This window comes from Miniopterus natalensis, chromosome 14 (genome assembly GCF_054644295.1).
Source record: "Miniopterus natalensis isolate mMinNat1 chromosome 14, mMinNat1.hap1, whole genome shotgun sequence".
In the NCBI taxonomy this organism is placed as follows: domain Eukaryota; kingdom Metazoa; phylum Chordata; class Mammalia; order Chiroptera; family Miniopteridae; genus Miniopterus; species Miniopterus natalensis.
In genome coordinates, this window is record NC_142094.1 from 42,782,377 (window position 1) to 42,809,718 (window position 27,342).

Consider the following 27,342-nt stretch of genomic DNA (forward strand, 5'->3'; position numbering starts at 1 on the left):
GCCAGCCCCTCCCTACTCAAAGCTGGGAGTAAAGGGTCCCAGCAGGGGTGCAAAGCCCTAGGGACCAAGCCAGGTGCCCCTTTGCCCAATGCACTACTCTGTGCCTCCGCTGGCCTGCGCTGATGCCTCTAGTGTCCATGTGTCCCCCAGATGTGTCCGAGGGCTCAGTCCCCAATGGAGACTCCCAGAGTGGCGTGGACAGTTTGCGGAAGCACTTGCGAGCTGACACCTTCACCCAGCAGCAGCTGGAAGCTTTGGATCGGGTCTTTGAGCGTCCTTCCTACCCTGACGTCTTCCAGGCATCAGAGCACATCAAGTCAGAACAGGTGAGGAAGGCGCTTTCTGGGTGTAGAAGTGGCAAGGAACTGGGCAGAACAGGCCTCTGGAAGATATGCACAGAGATTAGCCATGTGCACACCCAGCATTGCGTGTGCTACTTATGGTTGCACCGTGTGTGGGCCTTGAGAACAGGCTCACACAAGACATTATAGTAGAGTTAGGACAAATCATTATGGTATATGGTAGTTAGAAATGGTGAGTTCTGGGTGTGAGTATGGCCTTGGGTAAGTCTTACCCCTTTCAGAGACTCGGTTTCCCCATCTATAGAATGAAGGGCTTGGATGTATGATCTAACAGATACCTTCTGGCCCTGCCATTCCCTGCTTCTGGTGTAGAGTACTCGGGAACTTCCTTTTGCCAGGTCCCTTGCCTAAACCCCCCCAGGCCCTACAGAAAGTCTCTGCAAGCCCATGGCACTCTTCTTGCCTGGCTATGCTTGCCTCTTGCTCCCTAATCTAGCTGTCCAGTGTGACCTGGGGCAGGCTGATGGCCTGCCCTCAGACCAGTACTTCCTGCAGATGCAGAACACACAGCATGGGACGCAGCCGACAGCACACCCACACAATACACAATGTAGAAACACATCTGCTAACTTCTCACATTTACCCATGTGCACGTTTACACACCACCAGCACCCACTGGCTCCCTCCGCCCCACAGCCCACAGTACTCCCAGTATTCCCCCCACCAGCTCAGCACCCTTCAGCCCCCCTTCCACCCACACCTCAGTGTAGCCCACAGTGCACATGCTCAAACCCAGGAACACACACCCATTCCTCCCACACTTACAGCCCAGGCCAGGCCCACAGCTACAGAGACACACAGTCTGCTGCACTCGCACACACACACAGAGCATGCACACACACGCACACACGCACACCGCACAGAGGCACACGCGCACCAGCGCAGCCCCAGTGGCTCCACACAGCATAGTTCCGCTCTAGGACTCCAACAGCTCGCAGCCACTCGCCTTTCTCCCCGCCCGTCCTTTTATCCCATAAGCTGTTTGTCTTCATAAAACAAAAATCAAAAGTCTTTTTAAGGTGCCCTGAGCCATAAACCAACAAAGGAGGAGCTGGCCGAGGCAGGAGGCTCGGTGCACCCTCCCCGAGTCCCCGGCTGTATTACAATGAATAACCTTTATTTACTTTCATTAGACTATTAAACACCAGCACAGTCATTTTTCCCCCTGAAACTCGGAGCAGGGCCCATAAAGCAAATCCGAAGCCTAATTGAGTTCATTTTAATTTCTCTCCGATCACAGCGAATTACTCTGGTGATAAATCAGGGGGCAGCTTCACCCCCAGTAGAAGGCCTAATTTGCAGCTAATTACAAAACTGATTTCTACAGGAAGATCAATACGAGAAGGAATTGGAAATGACGAGGCAATCCCGTCCAGCCAGGGAGGGGAGGGGTCCTCTGGGGGGGCCAGGAAGCGGAAAGGAAAAAAAACGGACCCGAAAGAGCAGAAAATCAGTTTTAATTTAACGTAATATTAATCAGAGCAACTTTTCCTGCTTTGTGCAGGCTCCTGGCCTGCCCAGCTCTGGGGTCTGGCTTGGCGGTGGCTGCAATAAAAAGGCAATTACCCGAGTGTTTCGGGCAGGACACCCTTTCAGAGTCAATGACTGGCCCCCTCCCACCCTTCTGTTAGCCATGTGGACTCTTCCCCTCCCCAATTTCATACCCCAGTGCACAGGCAGAGAGTGAGGGGCCCGTGGGGCTGTCTTTGTTTGTTTTTAAAAAAGGGGCGCCAGCACCCGATCAGCCAGCCCAGCAGTGCCAGGCTGAAGGCCCCACTAGGCCCTTCCCCCGGCTCCTGCTTCTGCCATCATGTCACGGTCTGCCCCTCCTCCCCAAGACTCCCCACCCCAGGGGGACCTTAAAACACCGCTTGCCTCTCAGCAGGGGATCCTCAGTGCTACACTCCACCCTTGGGGCTTCTTAGGAAGAGCTGCTACAGCAACGTAGAGGGTGCTGGGATAACGACCGATAACGGATAGGCTGCACCTCAGCTTCACAAAGTCAGGTCTCCATCCACCCGCACAAAACTCTCCATCATTCTCCAGCCTGCCCCTCCCGCTCTCCCTCCCTCCGCCTGGCCATCTCCTTCTACCCCATCTGGGAGGGCTCCCCGGTCCTCCTCCCCATCTGCACACTGAGCCCTTTCTCCAAGTGTGTGCATCAATAGAGAGCTGTCGCTTTTCTCTCTCCTCCCAGGGGAACGAATACTCCCTCCCAGCCCTGACCCCTGGGCTCGATGAAGTCAAGTCGAGTCTATCTGCATCCACCAACCCCGAGCTGGGCAGCAACGTGTCAGGCACGCAGACATACCCGGTCGTGACTGGTAAGAGGACTTCCAGGGGGTTGGGGGCGGGGCTTTCAGTGAGAGCACCTCAGCTCATACCATCTGGGGCCCAGTGTGACAAGTGGACCCCCTGCCATGTCTTCAGAGAGTGAGTCTCCAAAAACCAGGGTGCTTTCTGATAGATGTGTGCAGATGTGCAAATGAAAAATTGTGGTCAGGGTGCCTGTATGCTTCAGACTAGAAAGGAGGCTATTGCTGGCTCTTTCTGCCCATCCTCTTGCCTGTCTCTTTGCTTTTTTTTCTTGCCTCCACCAAAGTGCCCAGAATTATAAGCCTCTTACTAGGACTTGTGCAGGAGAAGGCAGAGGGTAAATAAACCAGGCTGGCAAGAAGGGAGCATGAGTGCCCAGGGTCCAGCTTCTCTGCTCTTATGTCCTCAGGGTTGTTGGGAACCTGCTTTCCTCTCCCTCTGGGCAGCCTGAGTTGCTGTGGCTTAGGGCTTCAGAACATGGCATCCAGCTCTGTGGTTACAGAGAAGCACAATTATCCCAGCCCTTCTCCAGCTTCCCAGAGAAATCAGAGAGATCAAGGCTTGGTTTCAAGGCCAGGCAGGGTGGGGCTTGTCCCACAGTCAAATGCAGGGGTATATAATCCAGGTGCTCCCATGGACTAGGAGCAGCAGAGGTAGCTGGAGTGGAAGAAGGCTGAGGTGTGGTGCAGTGAAGGGCCCAGCTGATGAAACTCTGGGCCTCAGAGCTGCCGGCTGTGGAAGGCGCCTGGCACTGCAGAAGGGTTTCCAGGCCAGGAAAGTGCCCAAGTGGGAGAGACACACATTGAGGTGTTATTAAAATTCACCTAATTATTCTGGAGACACTAAAGGCAATGTGCCGTTTGTTCCTTGGGAGACAGAATGATTGAGAAGGGTCTCAGTGGGGATTGGGAGATACTGAGGCGTTACCTGCCGAGCAAGGCGAGCGGAGGCGGTCTGGGGACCTGGCAGCTGGGAAGCAAGTATCCAGCATCATAGCCAATGGCAAAGACGAGGAGCGGGCCTGGCCCCGCTCACTGTGAGACAGGGTCCTGGTTCTGACTTGGAGCTGATCTGAGTGTGGCTCAGGCCTGAGATGGGCAGCACGTGGCCATCCAGCCTCCACCTAGGGGGCTGGGAGAGCCCTGTTGTTAGCTTTCCCAGGTTCTCCTTAAGGGATATCCTGGTACAACTGTTTCCAGCCTGGACAGTGTTGAGCTCTTTGGCTAGACAATCAGAGGTTGAGTTCTGGAAGTGTCAGAGAACTGTATGGTCAGGCTTTTGGGAGTGACCATCTTAGCTGGATCAGGGCATAGCCTATTATCAACTGACACTTGGCATGAGCTCTCCTTAGCTCAACTTGGAAGCTCAACTTGGAAGCTCAACGTGGGTATCCTGACCCAAGACAGAGAGATGGCCTGGGCCAAGCCACCTTTCTCCTGATCTGCTGAGAGTTACAGTGGTCACTTCCAAAAGAGGGCCCACCTTAAGCAGCTGGTGAAAGAGAGCCTAGGAGACTTTTCTCTAATCCCAGCTGTGCTTTCCTGGGCCCAGTGCCACAGTCTTGAAGGCAGGTGCTTCCTGGTCTGGAGAGATGGAACTTGGGGCCAGGGCTCCTGCTTCAGGAAAACTCGGGCTGGTGCAGAAAAGTTCCTCCACCTTGAGCCTCCCCCACCCGCCTCCCCCCCATGGCCCTGGAACGGTCTCAGCTCAGCCTGGGAACATCTCCGGCTGATCCATCTGGATCCAAGTGTGAGAAAAGTTCATTTCAGACCCAGCTTGACATTCCCAGGTGGCAAGTTAGCACTAACATCTCAATCTGTATGCGACATTTCAATCAAGCGAGGAGTAACAAAAGCAGAACCATTAACATTCGGAGCTGTTCACCAGTGGTAATGACGGGGAAACTCGCTCAGAAACTGGAAATTACCAAAAAGAGAGAAGTGTGTGGAGAGGTGGGGGAGGGGAGGTATAACAGGGTGGGGGCAGGGAATGATTTTTCTACACTTAGGCCAAGATCCAATGTTTGGATGAATGGTGTCATTACCCGAGAAAGGGCTGCTCATTCTTAAAATGTTTTTGCTGGCAATTAAATGGCTGCAGTTATTGATCTTTGTTGATTTTATGTCCTCCTAATTTGCATAATCTATTAAAGATGAATGATTCATGATGTGTTTATTATGGGGACAAACAGAATTTGCTGAAGGTATTGTCAAGGTGAGGAACGGGGTAGTGCCTAGAGACTTCATGGGCCACCTCAGGAGTGTGTCCAGCATGTTGGCCTTCAGGCCAGGACTTTATGGGGAGCAGTGAGCAGCGATGCAAGGAGAGCAGACACAGAGTTCTCTAGAAAGATGTGGGCATCTGGGAGAACCAGGCTCCAAGCATGGCTGGGATGTGGGAGAGGCTTTGGTGTATTTGTAGAAATTTCCTTCTAAGATTCTTAAAAAGCTGATTTTGTTGGCGAATATGAAGGGCTTTGGTGGAGGAAGAAAAGGGGAAGAGGCCCTTTCAGGTAGTTGGCTCTGGCCAGCTGTGTGGTCGGTGTGAGAGGGCAGAGGGGCGGGCGTCCTGTGCCTACAGCCTGGCTTAGGTGTAGCCAGGTGTTCACGGAGCCCTCTTCATTCCCCACATCTCAGGCACCCAGGTCATCTTCCCTGGGGTCAGGTAGCTGAGGCTGCAAACCTCGAGGATGAGTCCTGAGGAAACCAGCCCAGAATGCCCTAGCCCAACCTGAAGAGCCGACCTTATTGATATTCCTGCCACCTCCTGGCCCTGGAGGCTGATTTCAGACTTCACCAGCCACTTGATACAGCTGTTCCACAAGGTCAGGACTGAGAGGAGAGAGGAGCTTAGACTATTGTGTGGAGGGGAGAGTGGGGCCCAGTGGGCCAGGACACAGCTAATCACATTGCAAGCAAGGGTGGCTGCCAGAGGCTGGGGCTCGGCCCGATGGCTTCCCCTCCCCACCTTCCATCATGGAACCAAGGAGAGAGACCGATTTTTCTGGGTAGTGTTTGCAAGTTCTGCCGAGATTTTAATTTCACTGCATCACAACTCAGCAAGCTGCCAAGTCAAGCTGGTTATTTAAATTTATCACCCACTTTCCCTTCCGCCGCTGGGCTGCTCTAGCTCAGCGGCATCTCTTCTCTCCAGCCCACTGCTCTAGGCTGCTGGTCTGGAACGGAGCCGAGTGGCTCCTAAGTGATAAGGAAAGAGGGACCAGCCAGACGAGAGGGTAGGTTGGGGGCACTCTGGCCCTGGCTTCCTCAGATTGGCTGGTTATGGCTGGTACCTTCTTCTAATTTCTTATTCTTCCCAAGGACCCCACGGGGGCCGCCAGCAGCCCCTCAGTGGCCTCAGGGGCCTCTGCACCAGGGCCTCTTCAGTGAGGATTCTGGCTCCAGCTGTGAACTGGCACCTTACTCCTTCAAGTCTCTCATCACTGGTAGAAAAGAGCCCGTCTTCCCCATGTTCTCCTCACCTTGAAACCCCCCCCCCTTCCTGTGCCTGGCCAGGTCTGCAGCCATAGAGGAAGATGAGGGGACACTGGCATTAATGCTGATCTGGGAGAAAATGAGTACTAGTTTCAGGATTCCCAGAGTCCCTTGGAGGTGCTTCTGAGCACTTAGAGAGCCCCTTGGCCTGGTGCAAGTCCACCCTGAAGGTGAGAGCAGGTTCCCTACCCTGGAGCCTGAATGGGACGAGATGGTGCTGGAGGAAGCCGGGGGCCAGGCCGAGGCGCTCCTTGCTCACTCTGGAAGCCGAGGAATACACCAGTCCCCGGAGCTGCTGCACGAGCGGCTCCACTGGCCTCTAGCGGGCATCACCGCCACGCACTGGGAGACCAGCGTGCAAGTGTAGTTCTCACCATCCTCATTTTAGTCCCAGAGAAGTAATGGAGAAATGAGACTGAGTCCAGAAGCGAGGCAGGTGAAACTCACCAAAACACAGCTGGGTAAAATATAACAACCAGAATTGTTGATATACAACCAAACTTCACTCTCTGGTACCAGAAATAGAGGGAAACCCAAAGCAAGAGGAGTATGTGAGAGACTGTTGGTACCACCCTGGAGGTAAACCCTAAACAGGGAGGGGAGAGGCTGGGGTTGTAACAACACCAGACAGGAGATACGACCTTGAGTCCAAGAGAAGCAGGAGCTAGAATGGAGTATTATCCTGCCAGGAACAGAGCAGAACAACACTGTTCAGTAAAGGGAAGCACACGAATTCACCCCAATGGCCCAGGGAAGCAAGTGAGGGATGGGGGGAATGTCTCCATGAGACCCTAAGCCTGACCCTGGTTCACAGTCCAAATGTTATACCATGAGTATGTGGCAGGAACCCCCACCAAGAACTTACATAAAACTTAGAAACCCCAGCAGGAACAAGGGCAAACCTTCTCTGCAGTGACATTCCCCAGCCCGGGGCATCTGGGACTCCCACAGGGAAAAAAAATCTACCACTAAAGATGAGCTCACTATAAAAAATTACACACCTCATATGAGGGAGAGTTCACAGAAGCAATAAATAGAACAGTTAACACCCCCAAGCACTGAAGATCATAGAACAATCCAAAGCAACTATAAAATAAGCATGTTTAATATTCTAAAAAAGATAAGAGAAGTACGGTTTTATGATTATCACAGATCTAGATCCCACTTCCCTTTCCCCACCACTGCTCAGCAAATTGTGAGATAATGGAGATAATAAAGGGTAAAATATGAAAACTGTACCTATAGCTTATTGTTTTGGGGTTCAGGAGCCATGGAAAGGGATGAGCCTTGAGCAGCCCTTAAAGTAGAGCCTGTCCTCTGCTTATCCGAGCTCCCAGACAGCTAAGTCTCAGCAGAGAATCTCCCTTTTTCTTTGGGAAAACGTCTGAACATTGGAAAATCATGACAAGGGCCTTGTTAACTTCCCCACAGGGGTGGGAAGAAGGTAGTGTTATTCAAGAGCTTGGGAGAAACTTTTCTTGATGCCTAGAAGGGACTGCAGCTCTGAAGGAATCCATAGCTAAGAACCAGGAGGAGATGTGGTTACTGCCCAAGAGGGATGTGCCCAAAGCAGGGAGAGGGAGATGCTGGTTTGAGCAGAGGTGGGGAGGCCAGTAAGGCAAAGTTCAAAGAAAAGCAAGGGCTGCCCCCCAGGGCCTGGAGGCCTGGGAGAACAGTGTGGGCTCAGCTTCTGAGAAAGGGTTGCAAACCCTTAGAAGCTCGGACTCCTTGCCCATATCTGGGATGGTCAGTGAAGTGGCCTTTTAGCAGATAGAAGTGTGGATCCTGGGAAACCCTCCTCCTCCTACTCAGTGAGTCCCGAGGACGTCCAGGAACTGCCTCTTTCCTGTAGTTAACAACCCCCTTCCAATGCGACTGCATTTCCCTCCATAAAACAAACAGCTTAGCCCTTGGCCAGCCCCTCGGGGGAGGAAAGGGCAATAAAGGCTGAGAAATGTTTGTGAAGGAGGCTGGGAGTCTCCTAGTCTTGTCTGTCGGCTCAAAGCCCGATTAGCTAGAGGAATTTAGGGCACAGACATCAGAGTTCCTCTCCAACCTTGAAAGGAGGGGACTAGGGCAACATCAACATGTGGCAAGTCAGAGAGCCCTTTACTGTGGAGGCCAAACCAAGCCAGAGGGTTTCTCCTCAGCACCCCCAGGCACTAGACCCTTCATTTAAGCTGAGAAGGCCCAATGGAAAGAAGCTAGCTTCCTCCAAACATCCCTAAGGCCTCCAGCCACATCCCCAAGGACCTCCAGCCACCAGCCCTCAGCTCTGATTTAATTACGGGGGCATTTCCATAGCAATGAGACATTGACAGATAATGCAGGTGCCCTGGGCCTGCAGCCTAGGGAGTCATTGGATCAGGGCTCTTTTTCTTCCTCCTTTATCTCATCCACCTCTAGAGGGAAAGGATATTGAAAAGAAGAGGCATTAATCTACTCTAGGATTGGGAGAGTCGGGTTGAATTTGAGCAGAACAAAAACTGTACCACTCCAACCTCCAGCTTCAATCCCACACCCATGCCTGTTCCAACCAGCCTCCCTTTCGGCCGCCCTCCCCAGCAGGGTGCCTTGGGCAGAAGCACATGGGCTGCTAATGGAGCTGCAGAGGGGAGGAGAGTCGTAGGGAGGTATGAAGGGTTCCCAGGCATTTTAGCAAAGATGTAGTTCTACGGTCTTCTAAGCTGAGTTCAGATTTGGCCCTTTACCTTGGGTCTTTCTTCTTGACTCCTCCCTTCATCTCTTCCCTCCGTCCATGAGACCCAAAGGCTGAGCACACCAAATGGACTGTGCTTGGTCCTCCATAGCATAGTCTCACCAATTCATTTAGAGATCAGGAAGAGAGGCAGTTTAAATTTGAGCCAAAATATTTTCAAGAAATCAATGATCTTTATTTCAAGTGCATATAGTAGCCAACTCAGGCCATCAAAGGGTTACCTAGTAGAAAACACTGGGCACTGCTTTCATGATTAGCTAGGTTATAGGGAATGTTTAGGCTACTGTAGATGTTTAGAGATGCTTGGGGTGTCCCAAAGGAGAGTTCTCCAAAGGGGGAATCTCCCAGCACTAAGCTTGTTTACTCTGTTACTGTCTACGAAGTCAGTCAACCCCACCTTTTCTGAATGACCACAAAGCCTAAATAGTGGTGTTCCAATGAACATTACAGGTATGTATGGGGACCAATGGTTTAGAAATGTCCTGGTGGCCTCAAACCCACCTAGGCAAGACCTGAAAGTCTGTTTCCCCCAAAGAGCCAGCTATCCCCCAAGGTGACAGGAAGAAGCCCCCCACTGCCTCCCCAGGGTGATCAGCATCCTTCCATCCCCCACATTAGCCGTAGCCTCAGGACAAACACTCCAGCACTTTTTCAACCCTGAGCTTTGGGAGCCAAGCCCTGCCACTATTGTTGCTTCTGAGAGGGCTTTGCTGCCTTCAGACTGGAATCCTCGCCTCTCCTCCCAGGTGGCGGCCTGGCTGGCAGGCCGGGAGGGAGGAAATCCTGGGCAGGCTCAGAGAGCAGCCTAATGCTCCAGCAGCTTAAGTGGCCGTTTTCCTTGGGATTAGGGTTTCACTTACACAGAGCGCCTGAAAAACGCTGCGCTTTCGGAAGGATTAAAGCTGACAATTCAGTGCTCTCAGAGAACAAAATAAAGCCAGAGAGGAACTGGGAGAGCTGGAGTATTGGGAGACTGTGCAAACAGGCTTAACCTCTGCCCACCCAGCACGGGGTCTCTCTTGCTCTGAGCCCCTCAGTGAGCCTGGGCCCCACCCTTCTAGAAAGCCAGCACCTGCCCAACTCCCATCTTCATTTGCGATTTGCTGATGGAGCCAGAGAGCGCGGTGTGGGGAAGTGAGATGAGAAAAGGGCTAGGCCGGCTTCCCAACTCTGAGCCTTAGTTTCTTCCACTGTGAAAGGGGAGAGTTAGACTAGAAGGTAACCGAGTTCCCTATCAGCCCTCGGAAAATGTGATCCTCCCCAATACTCCCTAGCCTTATCCCAGGATAACAGGCTGCAGCTCCATCCACGGTCCAGCTGAGTCAAAAGGAAGCCTTCCCTCGTGGAGTCCTAGGCCAGCAGACTACCATGGCCCAGATGAAGGCTGTGTGCTGTGAGGAGAAGGGGTGTGAACAGCATGCCTGGTTGTGTCCAGCCAATTGGCTGTGGAGGTGAAGACCTCACTGAGCCCACACAGATCTGGGCAGCATTCCTGCCTAGGATACACCAGGGACTAAATTAAGGTCCAACTGTCTGTGGGAAGCAAGATCAGCTAGAAGAGCAGCCACCCTAAGCTGCAAGCACAGCCCCCTCTGCTGGAATCCAGAGAAGACAGGCCTCAGGATGAGGAACTGGGGCTGGGGGACCTCACACAGGTACCTCTGCCTTAGAGGAGAAACCTTTGGAAGGATGTGGAAACCTGGGAAATAAGAAACAAAATGAAATATGCAAAAAAACTCTATCCCTCTCCTTTTAAAGCATCTTTTACAGACTTAAAGTTTGTTACTTTAGTGTATTATGTAACTTGGATTGTCCATAATGTGATCATAATTGGTATAGTAAATGTAAGTGTATGGTATATTTGGGCAGCAATTACAAATATAATAACTATATTCTTGGAAGTAGTATAAATGCTTGTGTCAAATGCAGCCACAGACTACCAACCTTGAAGCAATCTAACGTCTTCATTTTTGTTACCTTATGAGAAGCAAACTTGAGGATAGGATAGTAAAACAAGAGTTATGTTTTCTGGCCTTAGGGTCCTCCACAGTGTCAAGTGGGTAGCAAAAGTGCTCATTTTCAGAGAAAGATGCTGAGGAAAAGCATCTCTAAACTCATTGAATATAACTTTTGCTGTATAAATCTATGTATAATAAGTCTTGCTGTCTGAGCTGTCACTGAGCCAAAGCATCTCTCTGCTTTGGCAGCTTCCTTTTTATTATTTCCTTGGTCTTCTGAATGATGACTTTTTTTAACTCGAGATATGCCTCTCTGCTACTTCACATGTTATTTTGCTGTTCTTTAGTCCTGGTTCTGCCATGTACTAGCTGTGAAATCTTGAACATAATACTTAGCACCTCTGAGTTTCAGTTTCTCATCTATAAAATGGTGATTAAAAACAGATCAACATCATAGGTTTATATGAGGATTAAGTGAGATAATACACAGAAAATCTTTAGGGCAGTGCCTAGCATATAGTAGGTGCTCAATGAATGCTAACTAGTGTAGGTGCAAGTAGAAACACAAGTCTGCCCTTGAATCTTAGACCTGACAAAATAGCATAAATTATCTGGTGGCTGAAATTTTCCAATTTCTTAATAGTCTTTCACTTTGCTTTTCTCTGTACTTGTAAGAGCAGCTTCACTTAGATTCTCCAAAACAGTTGATTCGATCTGGCCCATTTGGTAGGGAATGTCTGACAAAAGTGCACTCTCTGATTCAGATGCAGTGATTGCTGTAGAAATTGGCTTTAGACTCTTCAGGGACTTCCGCAGTTGAACTGAGAAGACATCCTCATCAAGTACAGTGCTTCTAACACTTCTGGGTACTTTAAGATTCTCAACTACTACTGTTTCTTGAAGAGCCTCTTTGTTTTTTAGAAAACTCTCAAAGGAGATTAATACTCCACCCCATGGAGTTTTACTACAGACTTTCAGTGTCAGTATTTTATTCTCTGCGTCCTGTATTTTCTTGCTGTGACAATATGAGACTTTGCTTGTTGGACGAGTTTTCCTTTTCTTTGGCTCTTTTGAGAGATCTGGCTTCACGTTATCATTAAAAGGTAGTGTGGTACAGACATAGCTTCAGACTTTGGCTCTGTGGCCATAGGAAAGTCATTATGGCTCTATGTGACTCCATTTTCTCAACTTAAAACAAGCAAGTTAGACTGATCATCTCAAAGGCTCTTCCATCTTTAGAACTGTAATCTTAGGAAGCAAGTTTCCAACATGAAATGTCCATCCTCTTGTAATATGTGGGGTTTTATCCATTTGTGATTTTTGGTGCTGTTTTTATGTTACTGGCATTGTCAGGGAGCAAAGCAAATACTTTACTGCTTCCTATCTCCTGTTGGATGGCACATATTTTATAACTGATGTATTTTGCTGTGTAGCTGTTTTTTTCTCTTTCCGAGCTTTTGCTTGTTTAAGGAGGTGGCTGTGCTCTCCTACAGTTTTAGAGTTTGTCTCCACTCCCATTTGTCCATCTGTCTGTAGTAACACAAGACCCAGCGCTCTGTCGATTCTTCCTTGCACAGAGTCCATTACCCATTCATATTCTCTCACTAAAAGAGGCTTGCTCAGAGAATGCTGCTGGGCAAATGGTATGACAGTCTTAGTAATTTGAAAACTTCCTGCAGTATGTGTTTTCCATTATTGATAATGGTGTTCCAGGAGAATATATGGCTCTGGCAAGAGTTTGGTCAATTTTTTCCTGCTCTTCAGGTGTCACCTGTGTACTAATGAAGCCATGGAGTGTGTTTTGTATGCAGTAGCTTGCACCTTTGTTGGCTTAGACATCCTGAAGGGGCATCTCTTTGTGGTGATACTGATGTTCCAAGATCTGGAGCAGCAGAAGCACAGCTGTATGCTGAACATCCGGGAGTTTGCATGTTTCTCCTTCATCATAGGTTTCTTCTCTCACATTTTAAAATGTCTGATAACCACCAATCAATCCGTATCTATGAGTTGGTTTGTTTTGTTTGTTCACTTGTTTCTTTTCTTCTTTTGTATTATATTCCACATATGAATGAAGTCATACAATTTTTGCCGTTTTCTGTCTGACTTATTTCACTTAGCATAATACCTTCGATGTCCATCCATGTTGTCGAAAATGGCAGTACTTCACCTTTTTGTATGGCTGAGTAGTATTCCATTGTATATATACCATATATATACACCGTATCTTCCTTCTCCATTCATCAGTTGGTGAACACTTGGTTGTTTCCATATCTTGGGTATTGTAAATAATGCTGAAATGAACATAGAAGTGCATACATCTTTTTGAATAGGTGTTTTTGTGTTCTCCAGATAAATACAGGCATCAAATGATAATATTGTACACCTGAAACTTATAAAATGTTATAGACCAGTGTTACTTCAATTAAAAAAAATCCATTTTGAGAAAAAATAAATAGACTGACACCTCGACTACAAAAAACGTCTGAATAGTACTTCACAGATTCTGTGTTTAAAATAGAATTTGGAAATGTGTCTTTCAATCAACAGTTCTGTGGGTGACATTCAGCATGCACAGTTTCTGTATGTTGAAAGTTGGCAAGGGAAAAAGCCAGTGGAAATAAACTTTGCAGTAGGGGTACCTCCAGGTTAGCTGGGAACACCTTTCCAGTCTTCCAGCCTCTGAAGCTAAGTACGGGATTGTGTGACAAAATCTTAGATTACAAGGAATTCATGTGTGACAGCTTGTGGGAACCATGCAGCTGAAAATCAGAATTCAGATGCATTTAAATGCCTGTTTATTAAGAAAGAAGCATACTTCTCTTCCTGGCTGCTTTGTCTACATTAAGATCACAAGACCAAGAGGAAGTGGGTTTCTCTATCTTTCTAATTTCAAAACCTCTTCATCCTCTTTAACTCTCCTCTGTCTTGGGCCTTTTTTGACCAATAAATGTCATATTATTAATCTCTCTAGGAATTGGTAGATATTGCTGTCATTGTCCATTTCAGGTCCACTCCTCCAAGAGATGGTCACAAGGAGTGTACCATTTATTGTCAGTGAAAGAAAACCTACAACAAAGCACAGATTCGTTCTGCTCTCTCTCTGGGAGTCTGAAGCGATCCCTTGTTTGACAGTTCTACTCTGTTGTTTATTCTTGAGTTTTAAACTGTAAGATATTAGCTACATTAGATAGATAGATTTGGGGAAAATCACTCTGTTGCATGATAAAGCTAAGTCACAATATATGAGTCATTTACCATAAATCTTTCATCAACCTGTAAAAATTCATAATCCATTGTTCAAACTATTGTTAGAGAAAAGGCAGATTCAAACATTTATATTTGCCCCAGCCTTTACCTCTTTCAAGGAAACCAACACATCTGAAACAATTAAAAAACAATATAACTCACTCTATTGTTTTTGTTGGCTATAAATGCATAGAGCCATAGAAAATTAATCAGCAAGTATTTATTGAGCATCTACCATTTCTCAACTGTTCAAGATAGCGTAGAAGACAGGGCCCTCGGTTTGATTATGATCTGCTTGAATAAGCCATGATCCGAAGCAACAGGGCTGGTGTATTATGAAATACAATGGCATGCTACACCATGGAGCACAGACATGAGAGAAGCTCAGGAGAGAGAAACTTCTCTGATGGGTAGACCAGTAGGGGTTTTAAGGCTTGAGCTGGAAGGAGAAGGAAACTATGAGTAAGAAGCTGAAAATGATATGGCAAAAGCACACAGGTTTCACAGCAACCAGCGAGTGCAAATAATCAAACTAAACCAGGAGGGGTGCAAATCAGTGCTGAGAAAGCTGGGGGGTGGGGGGAGTACCTGGGAGGCTGTGAAAGCCTGGCAGAGTTTAGATTCAAACTGTAGCCTACAGAGAATCAATGATGGTTTTTACAAGGGAAGTGATGAGAGCAATGTTTCATGAGGACAAGCTAAGCGTCCACATTTGGGAGAGACCTGAGGGGAAGAATGTAGAGGCAGGGATCCAAGCAAGAAAAATGTTGTGGCAAACCAAGGGCAGGTCTTAGGAGCTGAGCTACGGAGGTGGTGGAGGAAATGGAGAAGGGACAGATGTGACAGACAATGCTAAGAAGAAATGACCACACTTGGTGACTGACTTCATATAGGAGGAGGGAAAAGGCCATGTCAAGACGGACTCCAATATTTTTGGTCTGATGGTCTTCAAGTAGGTTGTTGGTAGAACTGATAGTGGAGACAATGAATCAGCTTTTATTCCTGTCAAGATTGAGGTGACAGCGGGACAGCCAACGAAAATGTTCAGCAGGAAGCTAGAAACACAAAAATCTGAATTGCACCTCTGTAGCGTGAGGGTAGGAAAGATGAAGCATTCATATGCATTAAGGTGGGGATGAGGAAGGTCCCAGGTCTCAAAAAGGTAGGAGGTGAGGCCAATTTTAAGGGGAGAGTGGCGGGGGGGGGGGGCACTTTGGAATAGCCATTAGGAGGATGGGGACGGGTGCAGCTGATGGACAGAAAGTGAACTGGGCCAGATGCACATAGAACTATGTGAGTCACACCTGGCCTCCCCAGGGTGGGGCAGAGGCGCGAGAGTGGGAGAGCGCGCTGGACGAAGAGGGGGGTACAGGGAGTCTGGAGAGGATTAATGGGACCCAGGAGAGCATAAAGTAGTCTCTAGGATGTGCAAGTCTGGGAGAGGAAAAAGGGCAAATTATTGTCATTCGCGATTAGAGCATGCTGAAATGCAAAGGAAAGTGGTGACCCCTTCATGCTGATGGGGGGACAGGCAGGAAGGGAGGCCACTCAGTGCAGCCGTGTCCCAGAGGAGATGTCTGTGGACCATAGGTATGTCCCTAATACTGACCTGTTTTGCCTTCACTCCAGGATACTAAGGAGAGCCCTGCTTCCCACCTCCAGGCCCTAGCTAATAGAGGACTCCCAGGACAGAAGTCCAGCAGTTGGTGGGGGAGAGATTTTGGAACTTGATCTGATCCACTTGCACTGTTGGCTCAAAAGCTTCTGATTCACTTCAGAGATGGTTTTCTATCATTTAAATGCCATAAACACTAACAGCAAAATAGCCCACTGGCTGGGCCCCTGCTCTCCACACTTGCCAGGCCCAGCACCTGCAGCACCACTTGGAGAGGACAAGAAAGACCCATCGTCCCATGTGGGTGGTGGGGAGGTATCCCCCAAGCCTGAAGGAAAGATGGGGTGTTAGGGAAGAGAGAGGTGAGCAAGATCATAGAGTTCCATTTGGCTGCTGGAGAGACCACAGCTGAATATCTTGCTGAGAAGGAGTAAAACCAGGTCATCCTCCCTCCCTTCTCCATCTGGGTTTGGGCTACAAAGAGACACAAGCCAAGGCAAACACACACACACACATGCACAGAGAAAGACACAAAGAGCTACGCACTGCAGAGGTGCATACACATGGATGATCATAGGAGGGACATTTAGGTAATGAGCTTACACACTTGTAAAGGCACACCCAGACCTGCTCATCACATGCATCCCCTTGTGTCTACACACAGTTCTTTCTTCTCCAAGGGTTCTTTTTCCATGGAGTACCCTGGTGTGAGTAGAGGCAGCCCCCTCTCTTCCAGGCCTCATGCCTTCCCCTTTGTGTTTTTCCAGGTCGTGACATGGCGAGCACCACTCTGCCTGGTTACCCCCCTCACGTGCCCCCCACTGGCCAGGGAAGCTACCCCACCTCCACCCTGGCAGGAATGGTGCCTGGTAGGTGATAATGCTGCAGCTGCCTAATTTATGTGGGGGTAACTAAATTGTGGGTGAGCTGCTGAGTGGTCTTTAGTCTGAGGCTGGGGTGGGAAGAGATCTAACATCCCCTCCCCACAAACCACTGCCATTCTATCCCTCTCTATTCCTAGAGCTGCAACTGGTCCCTCATCCTCCTTCATAAGCAACCTAGGGAGGGAGCTTGCAGAAGTGTCCCTTGTGTGCACCCCACTATATGTCATGGCCTCCACAGAGCCCACCCACCCACCCAAGCCTGTGCCCAGGGAGCACTCAGCCTCAGCTCCGCCCTCAGTGCCCCAGCCCACCCCCAGCCAGCTGACACTGCTTGGAAGAGCCTGCCCTGGTTTCCATGGAAACTTGGAGCCAAGAACCATTTCCAGAGACATGTCAGTCACTCAGACAAAGCCACCCTGGTCCACACCAACCCACAGGGAAGACCAGTGCTGAGAACTTACCCCACCCCAGAGAGAGGAGGGAGCTAGTCCCTAAGGAAAGGAACAGGGGACAGGTTACGGCAGGAACCAGAGTCAGAGAAATAAGTAAAGCACCCGCACATCTCCTCAGAGGAACCAGGCTCTCCTTGCTCCTCAGAGGTCAGATCATCCCCTGTCTGAGAGAAGCTGGGTTAGGCTGTGTGGATCAGAGAGGCAGAGGCCGCATTTAGACTCTTGTATGGCAGCTGGAGCTTGTGCTCTTTCCAACCTCAGACTGGGAGCCAGGCTTGAAGCCACAGAGAGTTGAAGCTCCTACTCACATAAACACCAGAAAACTCTTGTCTTAATGAGGGTGAGACTCGCTGTGCCTGCACCCATTCCCATGGCTGCCTTCTTGTGTGCCCCTTCCCTGAAACTAAACTCTCATGGGGGGGACGGGATAGAAAAGGGTGACTGTCCCCCTTCCTGGACTGTCCATCCAGGGACAGCCCTGGATAAGCCGAGTCGGGGGAGGGACATGGCTAAGAGGGCATTGCTGCAAGGTGTGGTAGAATAGGGGCTGAAGAGAGAGGACCTGGGCAAGAAGGGCTGAGAGGTGTGGGTGAGGGGAGTCCCACCCAGATGTGGGGCAGGGGGAGTAGAAGCGTTGGGGGCAAGGAGATTCTTCCAGGAAGGTCCCAGCACTGAGCTGGCAGAGGCTGGAGAAGGTCTTGGAGAGATGGGGTGAGGGAGGGGGGAGCCTGTAAAGAGGTGCGGATGAGGGGAGCGCAGAGAGCTCGTGGTGGCAAGGGGGGAGTCGTTAAACAGAATCCAGCGCTGATGAGGAAATTACACTTGTTTCATTAGCGATGGGGAAGGAGATAGCTCAGTTCCTCTTGGTCACAGTTGAGCTCAGAAGCTCATTATCCTGCTGCACGCATGCTTTCCCTCCTCGTCAATAAACAGGCTTTCCAGTGGCTGCGCCCCCACCCCCACCGCAGCTCCCTCTCCGAGAGGGGCCCCTTCTCCTCTACTTAACCCGCGGTTAGGGATCACTGTAAACAGTCTGGGGTCATCACACAGGAGAAAGGGCGAGGGGGACCCGGAGGCCTGGCCTTTCTCCCTCGGAGGGAGTGAAGCGGCTTCCGACGGCGCCCAGCCCGCGGGCCCTCCGCTCACCGCCCAGGACGGGCCGGCGGCCCACCTGCTCCCGGGCTGCGTGGCCACAAGTCCAGTCTCCAGACGGAAAGGTGGGAGGGGGGTTCCCAGCAGAGCCCAAGTCCTTTGCTTTGGCGAAGTGCTAAGATGCCATTTTTAGGACTTTCTGGGACACAGTGTCCCGAGGGCCTTTCTTTTTCACCCTCCCTCGCTTCCACCCCCTGGGGCTATGGCTCCGAGAGCCAGTCTCCGCTAAAAAGACCCTGTCCGCCTACGCAGTGGGGTCGTCGTGCCTGGACCCAGAATAAACCCTTCTTGGGTGGCCAGAGGCGCCTCCGTGGGGTGCCCCAGGCCGACACTGTCCCGCAGGTCCCTCCACGCCCGTGTGCGAGGGCCGCGGGTGCTTCTGCATTCCCCCGATGCGCACACACCACGGTTTCTCCCCACGCGGACCGAGTGGGTTGCTCCGCCTTCACCCGGCCCACGGCCTGCAGCAGGCACTGCCCTGCCCGCCCCGCACGTTGGGTCTCCAGCTGTCGCGCGCGTCTGACCCCCACTCCCCCACCCTCCCGCAGGGAGCGAGTTCTCCGGCAACCCGTACAGCCACCCCCAGTACACGGCCTACAACGAGGCTTGGAGATTCAGCAACCCCGCCTTACTAAGTGAGTACGCCACCTGGCTGCCCGGCGGCCCGGCCCGGCCGCTCCGGGCGCGTCCGCCTCCCAGACCCGACCCTCGGCGCCGGTCTGGCGTGCGCCCGGCCGGCCCGTTAGCGCAGCACTGAGGCCCGGGGTCCCTCGGGGACGCCCGCGCCTGCCGCCCTCCCTTCCCGGCTCCCCCTCCCCGGCCGCCGAAAGGCCCTGTGCCCCCCACCCTCCGCCCCCGGGAAGGGCCGCTGTCGGGCCGCGGCGGTCGCGGGTCGGGTCCCTCCCCCACTCAGCGAGTCAGCTCTCCTGGGGGCCACGGCCCAGCGGCCCAGCCGGGATCCTCCTGCCCAGATCCCACCAGACCCGAGCCCCGGGAGGTCTTTGCTTTTCTTTCCGTTTTTTGTTCTCCTGTTTGTCCTCTCACCCAGCCCATTCTTCTCCTGTGTTAACTTCCAGGTTCCCCTTATTATTATAGTGCCGCCCCCCGGGGCTCCGCCCCTGCCGCTGCTGCCGCTGCCTATGACCGCCACTAGTTACCGCGGGGACCACATCAAGCTTCAGGCCGACAGCTTCGGCCTGCACATCGTCCCCGTCTGACCGCCCACCCCGGAGGGAGGGGACACCGACTCGACGCGCAGCTTCCCGGCCACCGTCCCAGCCCCACCCCCACCCCAGGACGCCTGCGGCCCTTCGCGTCACCCCGTCGAAGGCCGGACGGGACTAGTGGAGCCCAGGGCAAGACCCTCAGGCCGGAGGCTCTCAGGCCCGTGCCCCGCGGCCCCGCCCCTCCCCCCGGCTGGACTCCGCGGCGCGTCGAGGGGGCCCCACCCAGCTCGCCGGCCCCGCCCGAGCCGAATCGGAGCGGCCCCGCCGCAGCCCCGGACTCAGGCCCGGCCGCCGCCGTGCATGGGACACGTTTCTGTGACACACAATCAGCGCGGACTGCAGCGCGGCCCAGCCCCGGAGGAGCCCGACGCGGACGCTCCGGCGCCAGGAGGCCTCGCTGGAGGGACTGGGCAAAGGAAATTAAGAACAAAACGATTTTCTGCAGGGGGAGGAAAAGCCTCCTGCGGAACCCTCGGGGGGGGGGGGAGTCCGTACCCCGCGCCAGCCGGACTGCCCCCACCTTCAGTGTGCCCTGCCCCAGAAGGTGGAACGGAATGGGGGGCTGGGGGCTGGGCTCTAGGGACAAAGGTTGGGGTCGTCAGGTCTTTCAAGGTTGGGACCCAAGGCACGCAGGCCCCAGCAGCCCCCACCCACCGACCCCGACTCTTGGCTCTTCCCTCCCCCACCAGAGCTGCCCATTCCCCAGGGCCCAGGCACCACCTCCTAGTGACGGGACTCTCGGCCCCCAGCCCCTACCTCAGCGTCTCCGCCATCTATGAGCTCCCCGTCTGCCCTCCTGCCCGTCCCCCCATCCCACGGCGCTCCGTGTCGCTCCTCCCTATCGCCACCCCATCGGAGGCTCTCCGGTGCCGTCGGACCAGTTTTCCGTAGGCCTTGGGCACCGGTCTTCCCCAGCAGTTACTGGATGTCCCTCCCCCGGCACAGACTCTCGATCTGCCGGTGGCCGGTGACGGTTCTGAGCTGGCGTCTGAGCTGCTGCCGGGGTGGAAGTGGGGGGCTGTCCACTCCACTACCAGCCTCCTCCTCGGCAGGAACTGAACAGAACCGTAAAAGTCTACATTTATTTAATATGATGATCTTTACAAAAAGGAAAAAAAAAAACCCACAAAAACCCAACAGGCTGCTGCTTTGTAGAAAGACGGTGTGTGTCGCGTGAAGGCGAACCCCTGTGTATATAACCCCGCCCCGTCTGCCTCGCCCCGCCCGGTAGATCCCCGACGCCCGCCTGCCCTGCCTGTAGATACGCCCCGCTCTCTGTGCTGTGAGAGTCGCCGCTCGCTGGGGGGGAGGGGGGGACACAGCTACACGCCCACTAAAGCACAGCACGTCCTGGGGGAGGGGGGCATTTTTTATGTTACGGAAGAAAAAAAAATTACGAAAGAAAAGAAATCTCTATGCAAAACGACGAACATGGTCCTGTGGACTCCTCTCGCCTCTGTTTTGTTGGCTCTTTCTCTGTGATTCCGTGGTTTCGCGCTCTCATCTTTCTCCTGCGCATCTCTCTCCTGTCTCCATCTCTGTCCCCTCCTCAGTCCGTCTGTCTCCGTCTCTGTCTCCGTCCCTCGGCCTCTCTCCCCAGTCCCGCCCCGGCCGCCTGCCCTCGCAGGATAGATCGGAGGTGGCGGCTCCACCCCGGGCTTGTCCTCCGGCGACCGCGCCCCGCGCGCCTGGGCCGCCGGCGGCCGGGCCGGGCCGCCCCGCCCCGTAGTTGCTCTCTCGGTAGCGGCGATGCGCCCTGCATGTCTCCTCACCCGTGGATCGTGACGACTCGAAATAACAGAAACAAAGTCAATAAAAGTGAAAATAAATAAAGATCCTTGAACAAATACGAAAGGCTTGGAGTCCTCGCCCAGATCTCTCTCCCCTTCGAGCCTTTTTATTTGCAAAGGGAAATGAGAAAAGAGAATAGTTTAAGGGAACTGCCGGCGCCTAGCCAGGCTCCGGTGGCCGGAGCGGGGCGGCGAGGGCGCCGAGGTGCGAACTCTGAGGCCAGGCCCGGTCCAGGCCCGGGGTCGGCCGGGCGGGGGACTCAGAGCCAGGCCCCGCCGAACCCTCGGGAGAGCCCCCGAGAGCTCTGGTCATCTTGGCCACTTCAAGTGCGTCGGTTCGTTTTGATTCTTTCTTTTTCTTTCTTTTTTTATTGTGCACATGAGAAATAAATAATAAATAATAATAATAAATAAATAATAATAAAATTTTGTATGTCACTCCCCATGGCTCCAGGTTTGTCTCTCCCTGTCTCTGGGACAGGCCTCCCCTCACACTGACGGATCCCAAAGAACCCCCTCAGTGATCTTCCCAGCGACACTCCCTCCCCTTTACCAAGCCCCTCTCCGAGGCGGCTGAAAGCCCCGCAAAGGCCCAGGCCAATGGGCTCATCAGTAGCCGCCCTCCCCCAGCCGCCCGGCCCTTGGGTCAAGGAGCTTTCCAGAATTTCGAGTTACACGTCTATACCAGGCCGCCGCGGTCGTCCTGCCTCTCCACCCGCACCCAGATTTAGGGTTCAGACTCAAAACGCCACGCCAGGGGCCCTCTCCCAGTGGGTCGGTGGGTGGGGGTTGTTTGCGGTCCGGTCTTCTTTCTCCAACCTTCCCTCCGCGCAGCCGCAATTTTATCCCGCAGGTCTGCACAGAGACCGCAGAGACCGCAGACGCTTCTCCCAAGTTTCCCGGCCGCTCGTTGCGTCCGCGAGCGCTGCGAAGACGCGGGGAGAGCCCGCCAGCTCCCGGGACCTCGCGCGCCCCCTGTGTCCTGCGAGCCCCGGCCCGCGGCAGCAGCAACTAGGATTGGTGTGGCCTGGGTGTGGCCTCGAGAGGGAGCACAGGAGTCTGTCTGTCGGCGGATCGGTCGGTCGGTGCTTCCATTTCTGTCCCACAGGCAGGTCTGTATGTTCCTGGGTGACGAAGTGGGAGAACCGTTTGCTTTTTCAGACACTCTGCCTGTTCTCGTGCCCGGGGGCGGGGGAGCAGTGAAGGATGTGTGTCTGTCCTGCGTCTCTGTTCCCGTTTGGGGAAAGGATGGAGCGATTGCCCAGGGTGGTCCAGGCGGCATCTGAGATAGTTGAGAGGGGCCTTCTCTGTATCCCTTCAGCAACCTCTCAACTCCAGCCCTCCCGTAAAGGCTGCAACCTTCACCTGGTCTCCACCCTTGGAGACTTTCGTTGTCTGCCCCTAGGAAACCTTCCCAGCTCAGCTCTTAGCTGGGCCTCCTCCCACCTGGAAGGCTCTGGATGCTCTGAGCTGCCAGGGATGGCAGACTGGGGAGTGACTTCTCCTCTTAGCTTCCGGCAGTGTGTCCCGGACTCTTCCTTCCCTCCAGGATCCCAGAGGCCTTTCTTTCCCCAAGCCTTTATTTGCCCAGTTTCACCCTCTGACACTTCAGAGGGATATGCAGGACCCCCAACAAATCAGCAAACCCCCTATCAAGTCCATGGCCCTCTTCCTCCCTCCCTCCCTCCCTGTGTCCCCTCCCTATTTCCCATCTCAGCAAATGGCAGTCCCACCTTCCACCCTGCATGGCACTGCCCCTTTTAACTATCCATTCTCCTGGAAGGGTGGTCATCAACTTTTTTTTTTTATCATACATCCTATCAGTAAAAAGAATTCTTAACATGTACCCCAATATAATATGTTTATTTAAGTATTTATTTATAAACTCCATAAATGTACTACTGGACTAACATTATGAATTTTATAAGACATAAAACAGTAAAAGGATGAGGTTGGAATACATAGACATAGAAGTTCTAATGTTCTCTAAGATAAATGGATTATCTTGCACCCCCCTGGGAGATGTACACCCCACTTTGGAGACCCTGCTCAGAACTCATAAAAACCCAGAATGACAGAACTCCTGACTATTGCCTGATGCCCAGCAGGTAAGTTCCTGGACATTGTGAGGGCACTGGGTTGGCCCAGTCAACACTGCCCTCATCATATGTAGCAGGCTACCTGGCCCCCAGTGCTTGGCTTTGCCTCCAGGTGCCCCTAGACTGGGAGCACTTCTTTGCCCAATACATCAGTTGGGAGTCAAGCCCTCTTATGTGGTTCCCATCAGAACTCCTTACCTTCTGTTCTATTTCTGGTCTCCTCATACCAAACTGGACAGTGAGAGTCCCACTGTTGAGAGTGACCACCTCTGTCCAGAAGCTTTCATGCTATGTTTCTCCTGGGGTGTTGATTTCTGCTTGGAATCAGCTTGAGGGTCCCCAAAACATGTTCTATAGTCCTTGAGCAGTTGCTTGTTCTAACTGCAACCCCAAAGACATACCTCAAACACAAATAGGATCTGTTCTCCATAACTCACCCAATTCTGACTCTGCTAGTCCTGTCCCCAGCCCACCCCCAGAACTAAGGTACACCAAGTATGACAGAAACAGATCAAGGAAGGTGTCCTGGGTTGAGGGAACAGCAGGAACAAAGACATGGAGGCATGGAAATATAACAGATAGAATGTGGATGGAGCATCAGTGGTAAGAGATGAAGCTTTTAAAAAATTGAGAGTCAGGACACCATGCTAAAAATGTCAAAAGTGTATGCATCACTTACATGGCTTCCTTAAGGATGCTGCCCCACTCAACTCCCTCCTCCCCCACGTAACCACCATATTTGTGCCAATGAGTCCTCCTCTCTCGGGACACAGCACTAGGAAATATGGAGAGAACAGGGCCATTAACCATTAGCAACAAAGGCCAATGGAGACCCTAAGGGGAGTCCCCAGTCTTACTCATCTCAGTCAAGGACAGCTTCATTCTACCCCAAATCTTCCCCGACTGCTCCTGTCTTTCCCATCCCATATCTGATCCACCACCAAAACTAGACAGCTCTGCCTTTAAAATAGGTTCAGAATTTGACCACTTCTAATGGAAATATACCATCTGCACTATACCATCCTAGTCCAAGCCACTCTGATCCTTCACCTGGATTTGCAAAAAAAGTTCTAATTGGCCTTCCCATTTGCATCTTTACCCACCACTCTAGCCTCTTCTCCCCACCCCCACCCCCAGCAGCAGAGTGATTCTCCGGCATGTAAAGCAGATCATGACCCTCTGCTCAGAGGCCTCCAGTGGCTCCCCTTCTCCCTCAAAGCCAGAATCCTAAAACTGATCCATAAGGCCCTACATGTTTTGGCTGGCTGCCCTCCCACCCTCACCCTCCCTGATCTCCATCACCACTCCTGACTCACCCCCCATTACTTCCCCCAGCTCACAGTGCTGGAGCCTGCTGGCCTCTGTGCTTCAATTACACCAAACACAAGCCTCCCCAAAGCATTTGCACTTCCTGTGCTTTTTCCTCCCAGAGACTGGCTCCCCGCTTCCTTAAGGTCTCTGCTCCAACGTTACCTTTCCAACAAGGCCTTCCCTCATTAATGTAAATAAAATAGCGTACACCCACCATCACTCTCTGTTCCCTTCCCTTGCTTCTCCACATTTTTTACTGCCTCCTGACAGGTTATGTTTTATTGGTTTAGGTCCTGTCCTCTCCCATTAGAATGTTAACTCCATGATGACAGATTTTTGTCTGTTCTGTGAGCTGCTGCCTGGGTCAGTGGTTGGCACACAGGAGATGTTCAACAAATGTACAGAAGGAAAAGGAACGCATGGAGCAATGAGGAAGAAGAAATCATGAGTAAGCAGGAGGCGGAGGCCAGGAGAGAAACACGAGGGGGAGGAAAGTGATGGTAGAAACCCACAATCACATGGCGGAGGGGGGTGGCCCCCCGAGAGTAGCTGAGTAGCCAAGGAGGGGCAGAAAGAGGGCAGACGCTGTTCCTGCTTTTCCTGCGGCCCCTGTAGTTCGAGACTCATGAGCTCCAGACTCCCTGAATAACTCCCACCATTATCGGGGATGACTCTCTATCCCTTATGCCCCAAAGCACCTATCATAGTCCCCATAGTGGGGGGCATCAAGAGTGCACCCTCCTTCCACTGGAAAACGGTCCCTCCACCATCTTGGGTAGTTCCTGTGGGACTGTCAATCAGAGGTGCCATCAGCTCCAGACCATAGATGTGAGCCTGAGACCCACATCTGGCCCATGGGGACCCTATGTCTCTGTCCGAAGCACATCGATCTCAAGTTCGGAACAATCAAAGTCCTCTCAGAAGGCTTGTTATGTGGTATAGGAAGGGAGAGGGAAAGGGTCTTCTCTTTTGGGGGGCTGAGCTGCAATGATGAGGGCTCTGGGTCCCTATGGTCTCCCCCTCGCGTGTGGAGAGTGCAGTCACACTCTGAGTCAGGCAGGGACACAGAAATGAGGGGTAGGGAGCTAAGGAGCTTTGGCAGTATCCTTGGAGCCCCTGGGGCCAGCTAGGCCTGAAGTACTCTTGGACTCGCAGGATCATAAGCCAGTATGTTCTTTTTTCCACTTAAGCAGATGTATTGAATGTTAATTGCAACCAAAAAGTTTCTGACTTAAAACAGTTCTGGAGAGCATGAATGCTCTGTTAAGGACTTTGGATTTTTCTCCATAAGCAATGAGAGCCATGGAAAATTTTTGAGCAAGAGAGAATGGCGTAATAGAGTTGCATTTTTGAAGGAGCTCTGTCCATAATGTGAGGAGTGGAGAGACAGTAGGTGCGGGGAAACCCGCATGAGCCGCTACAGTGGTCCAGGCAAGAGATGATGGAGTCTGCGCTGAGGAAGGAAGGACACTGACATAAGCATGACAAGGCTATACTTTTAAGTAAAGTAAAAGGGGGGGGGCAGTGCAAAACAGTGGATATATTGTGCGAGAAAGAAGAAAATAAGAATTTTATCACATTTGCTTATATATACATAAGCATTGTAAACAACAATCTAGTGAAAATTGCTGTCTGAGGAGGGAGGAGTGTGGACGGGGACTGGGTAAGAGTGAGATTTCTGTGAGTATACTTTTTAATGTAATTTTGAGTTTGTTGAAAAATAAAATTTAAATTTAAAACAGTAAAGAGACAAACGACAACCAGATCCTTGACACATAAAACATAATTATTTAAAGAATAAGCCAAGTTTTGCTTTTTTTGTTGTATCACTGAAGGAATGGCCTTAGATTTGGAAAACAAGGGGATACCTGGTGACCTGAGAGCTAGTGCTTTCTGAGGGTGGAGGGAGGGCTGCTAGGAATTGAAGGGGAAGGGTGGCTAAGACCTGAGGAAATAGGAGGAAGAGTGTAAATAGTTCTTTTGAAAGGTTTGGAAGAGTCAGATGATGTTGTCAGTGAGCTCAAGGGAAGATTCTTTCAGGCTAAGGGCTATGGTCAAGCCTGCTGGCTGAGGCAGAGGGTGGGAGGCAGCCGGGGTGAAGAGAGGCTATTCAGAGATGGATGTGAGGGGCTTATGAAAGGAGGCCTGAAATAATATGGTGGAGGCATAGGGGTGGTGGGTGTGGAGGAACCAGAGAATTATCCTGGGGAGAGGAGGTCTTGAGGGAAAGGGGGCTGCTAGGGTTGTTCATAAAGATTGCAGGAGACAAAATTGAGGGTGGGGGAAACAGGGCTGGGTCTAGCCTTGAGAATGATAGAGTTTTGGAAGCATTTTTCTTGGGGATTCAGAAGGAAGTCTTTGAGAGCAGAAGGAGCTTGTTGCCAGGCAGCAGCAGGGAGAGCATGTAAGAGTGGAAGGTCCTTAGCTCCCCTTGCCCTGGTTGACTCCATCTCTTAGGACGAAGCATACTGACCTCCCAAGATTACACTGCTCTCCCCTCTCCTACCTCAGCTACGTCCCTCTCCTCCATGTGGTGACCCTACTTGATGAACTCCAGCAGCACCTTGGGCCCATTCTCACGGTCTGACCTTTGTGACTGTCCATCCCCAAGGTCCAGGTATGGCCTCAATTACCTTGTAGGAGAGGCCTAGAGAAGACCTAGCCTCCCAAGGAACTCCCAGTCCCCATTTGCAACCTAGAGGTGAAACAGAAAGCATG

At 51.8% G+C, this 27,342-nt stretch overlaps 1 protein-coding gene across 4 annotated transcripts in view; it reads left to right on the forward strand.

Moving 5' to 3' along the window:
• The window catches only part of PAX2 (paired box 2), a 73,315-nt gene extending 53,900 nt beyond the window's left edge, over positions 1 to 19,415 (forward strand). For 2 of the 4 annotated variants that reach the window (XM_016219867.2, XM_016219866.2), the window contains 5 exons: positions 151 to 326; positions 2,560 to 2,686; positions 16,478 to 16,579; positions 18,747 to 18,833; positions 19,294 to 19,415. In XM_016219867.2, coding sequence (XP_016075353.1) covers positions 151 to 326; positions 2,560 to 2,686; positions 16,478 to 16,579; positions 18,747 to 18,833; positions 19,294 to 19,415 — 614 coding nt within the window. Of the gene's footprint in view, positions 1 to 150; positions 327 to 2,559; positions 2,687 to 16,477; positions 16,580 to 18,746; positions 18,834 to 19,274 lie in introns of all 4 variants that reach the window. The other 2 variants (XM_016219868.2, XM_016219865.2) reach the window with 1 other exon arrangement.
• The last annotated feature ends 7,927 nt before the right edge of the window (positions 19,416 to 27,342 follow it).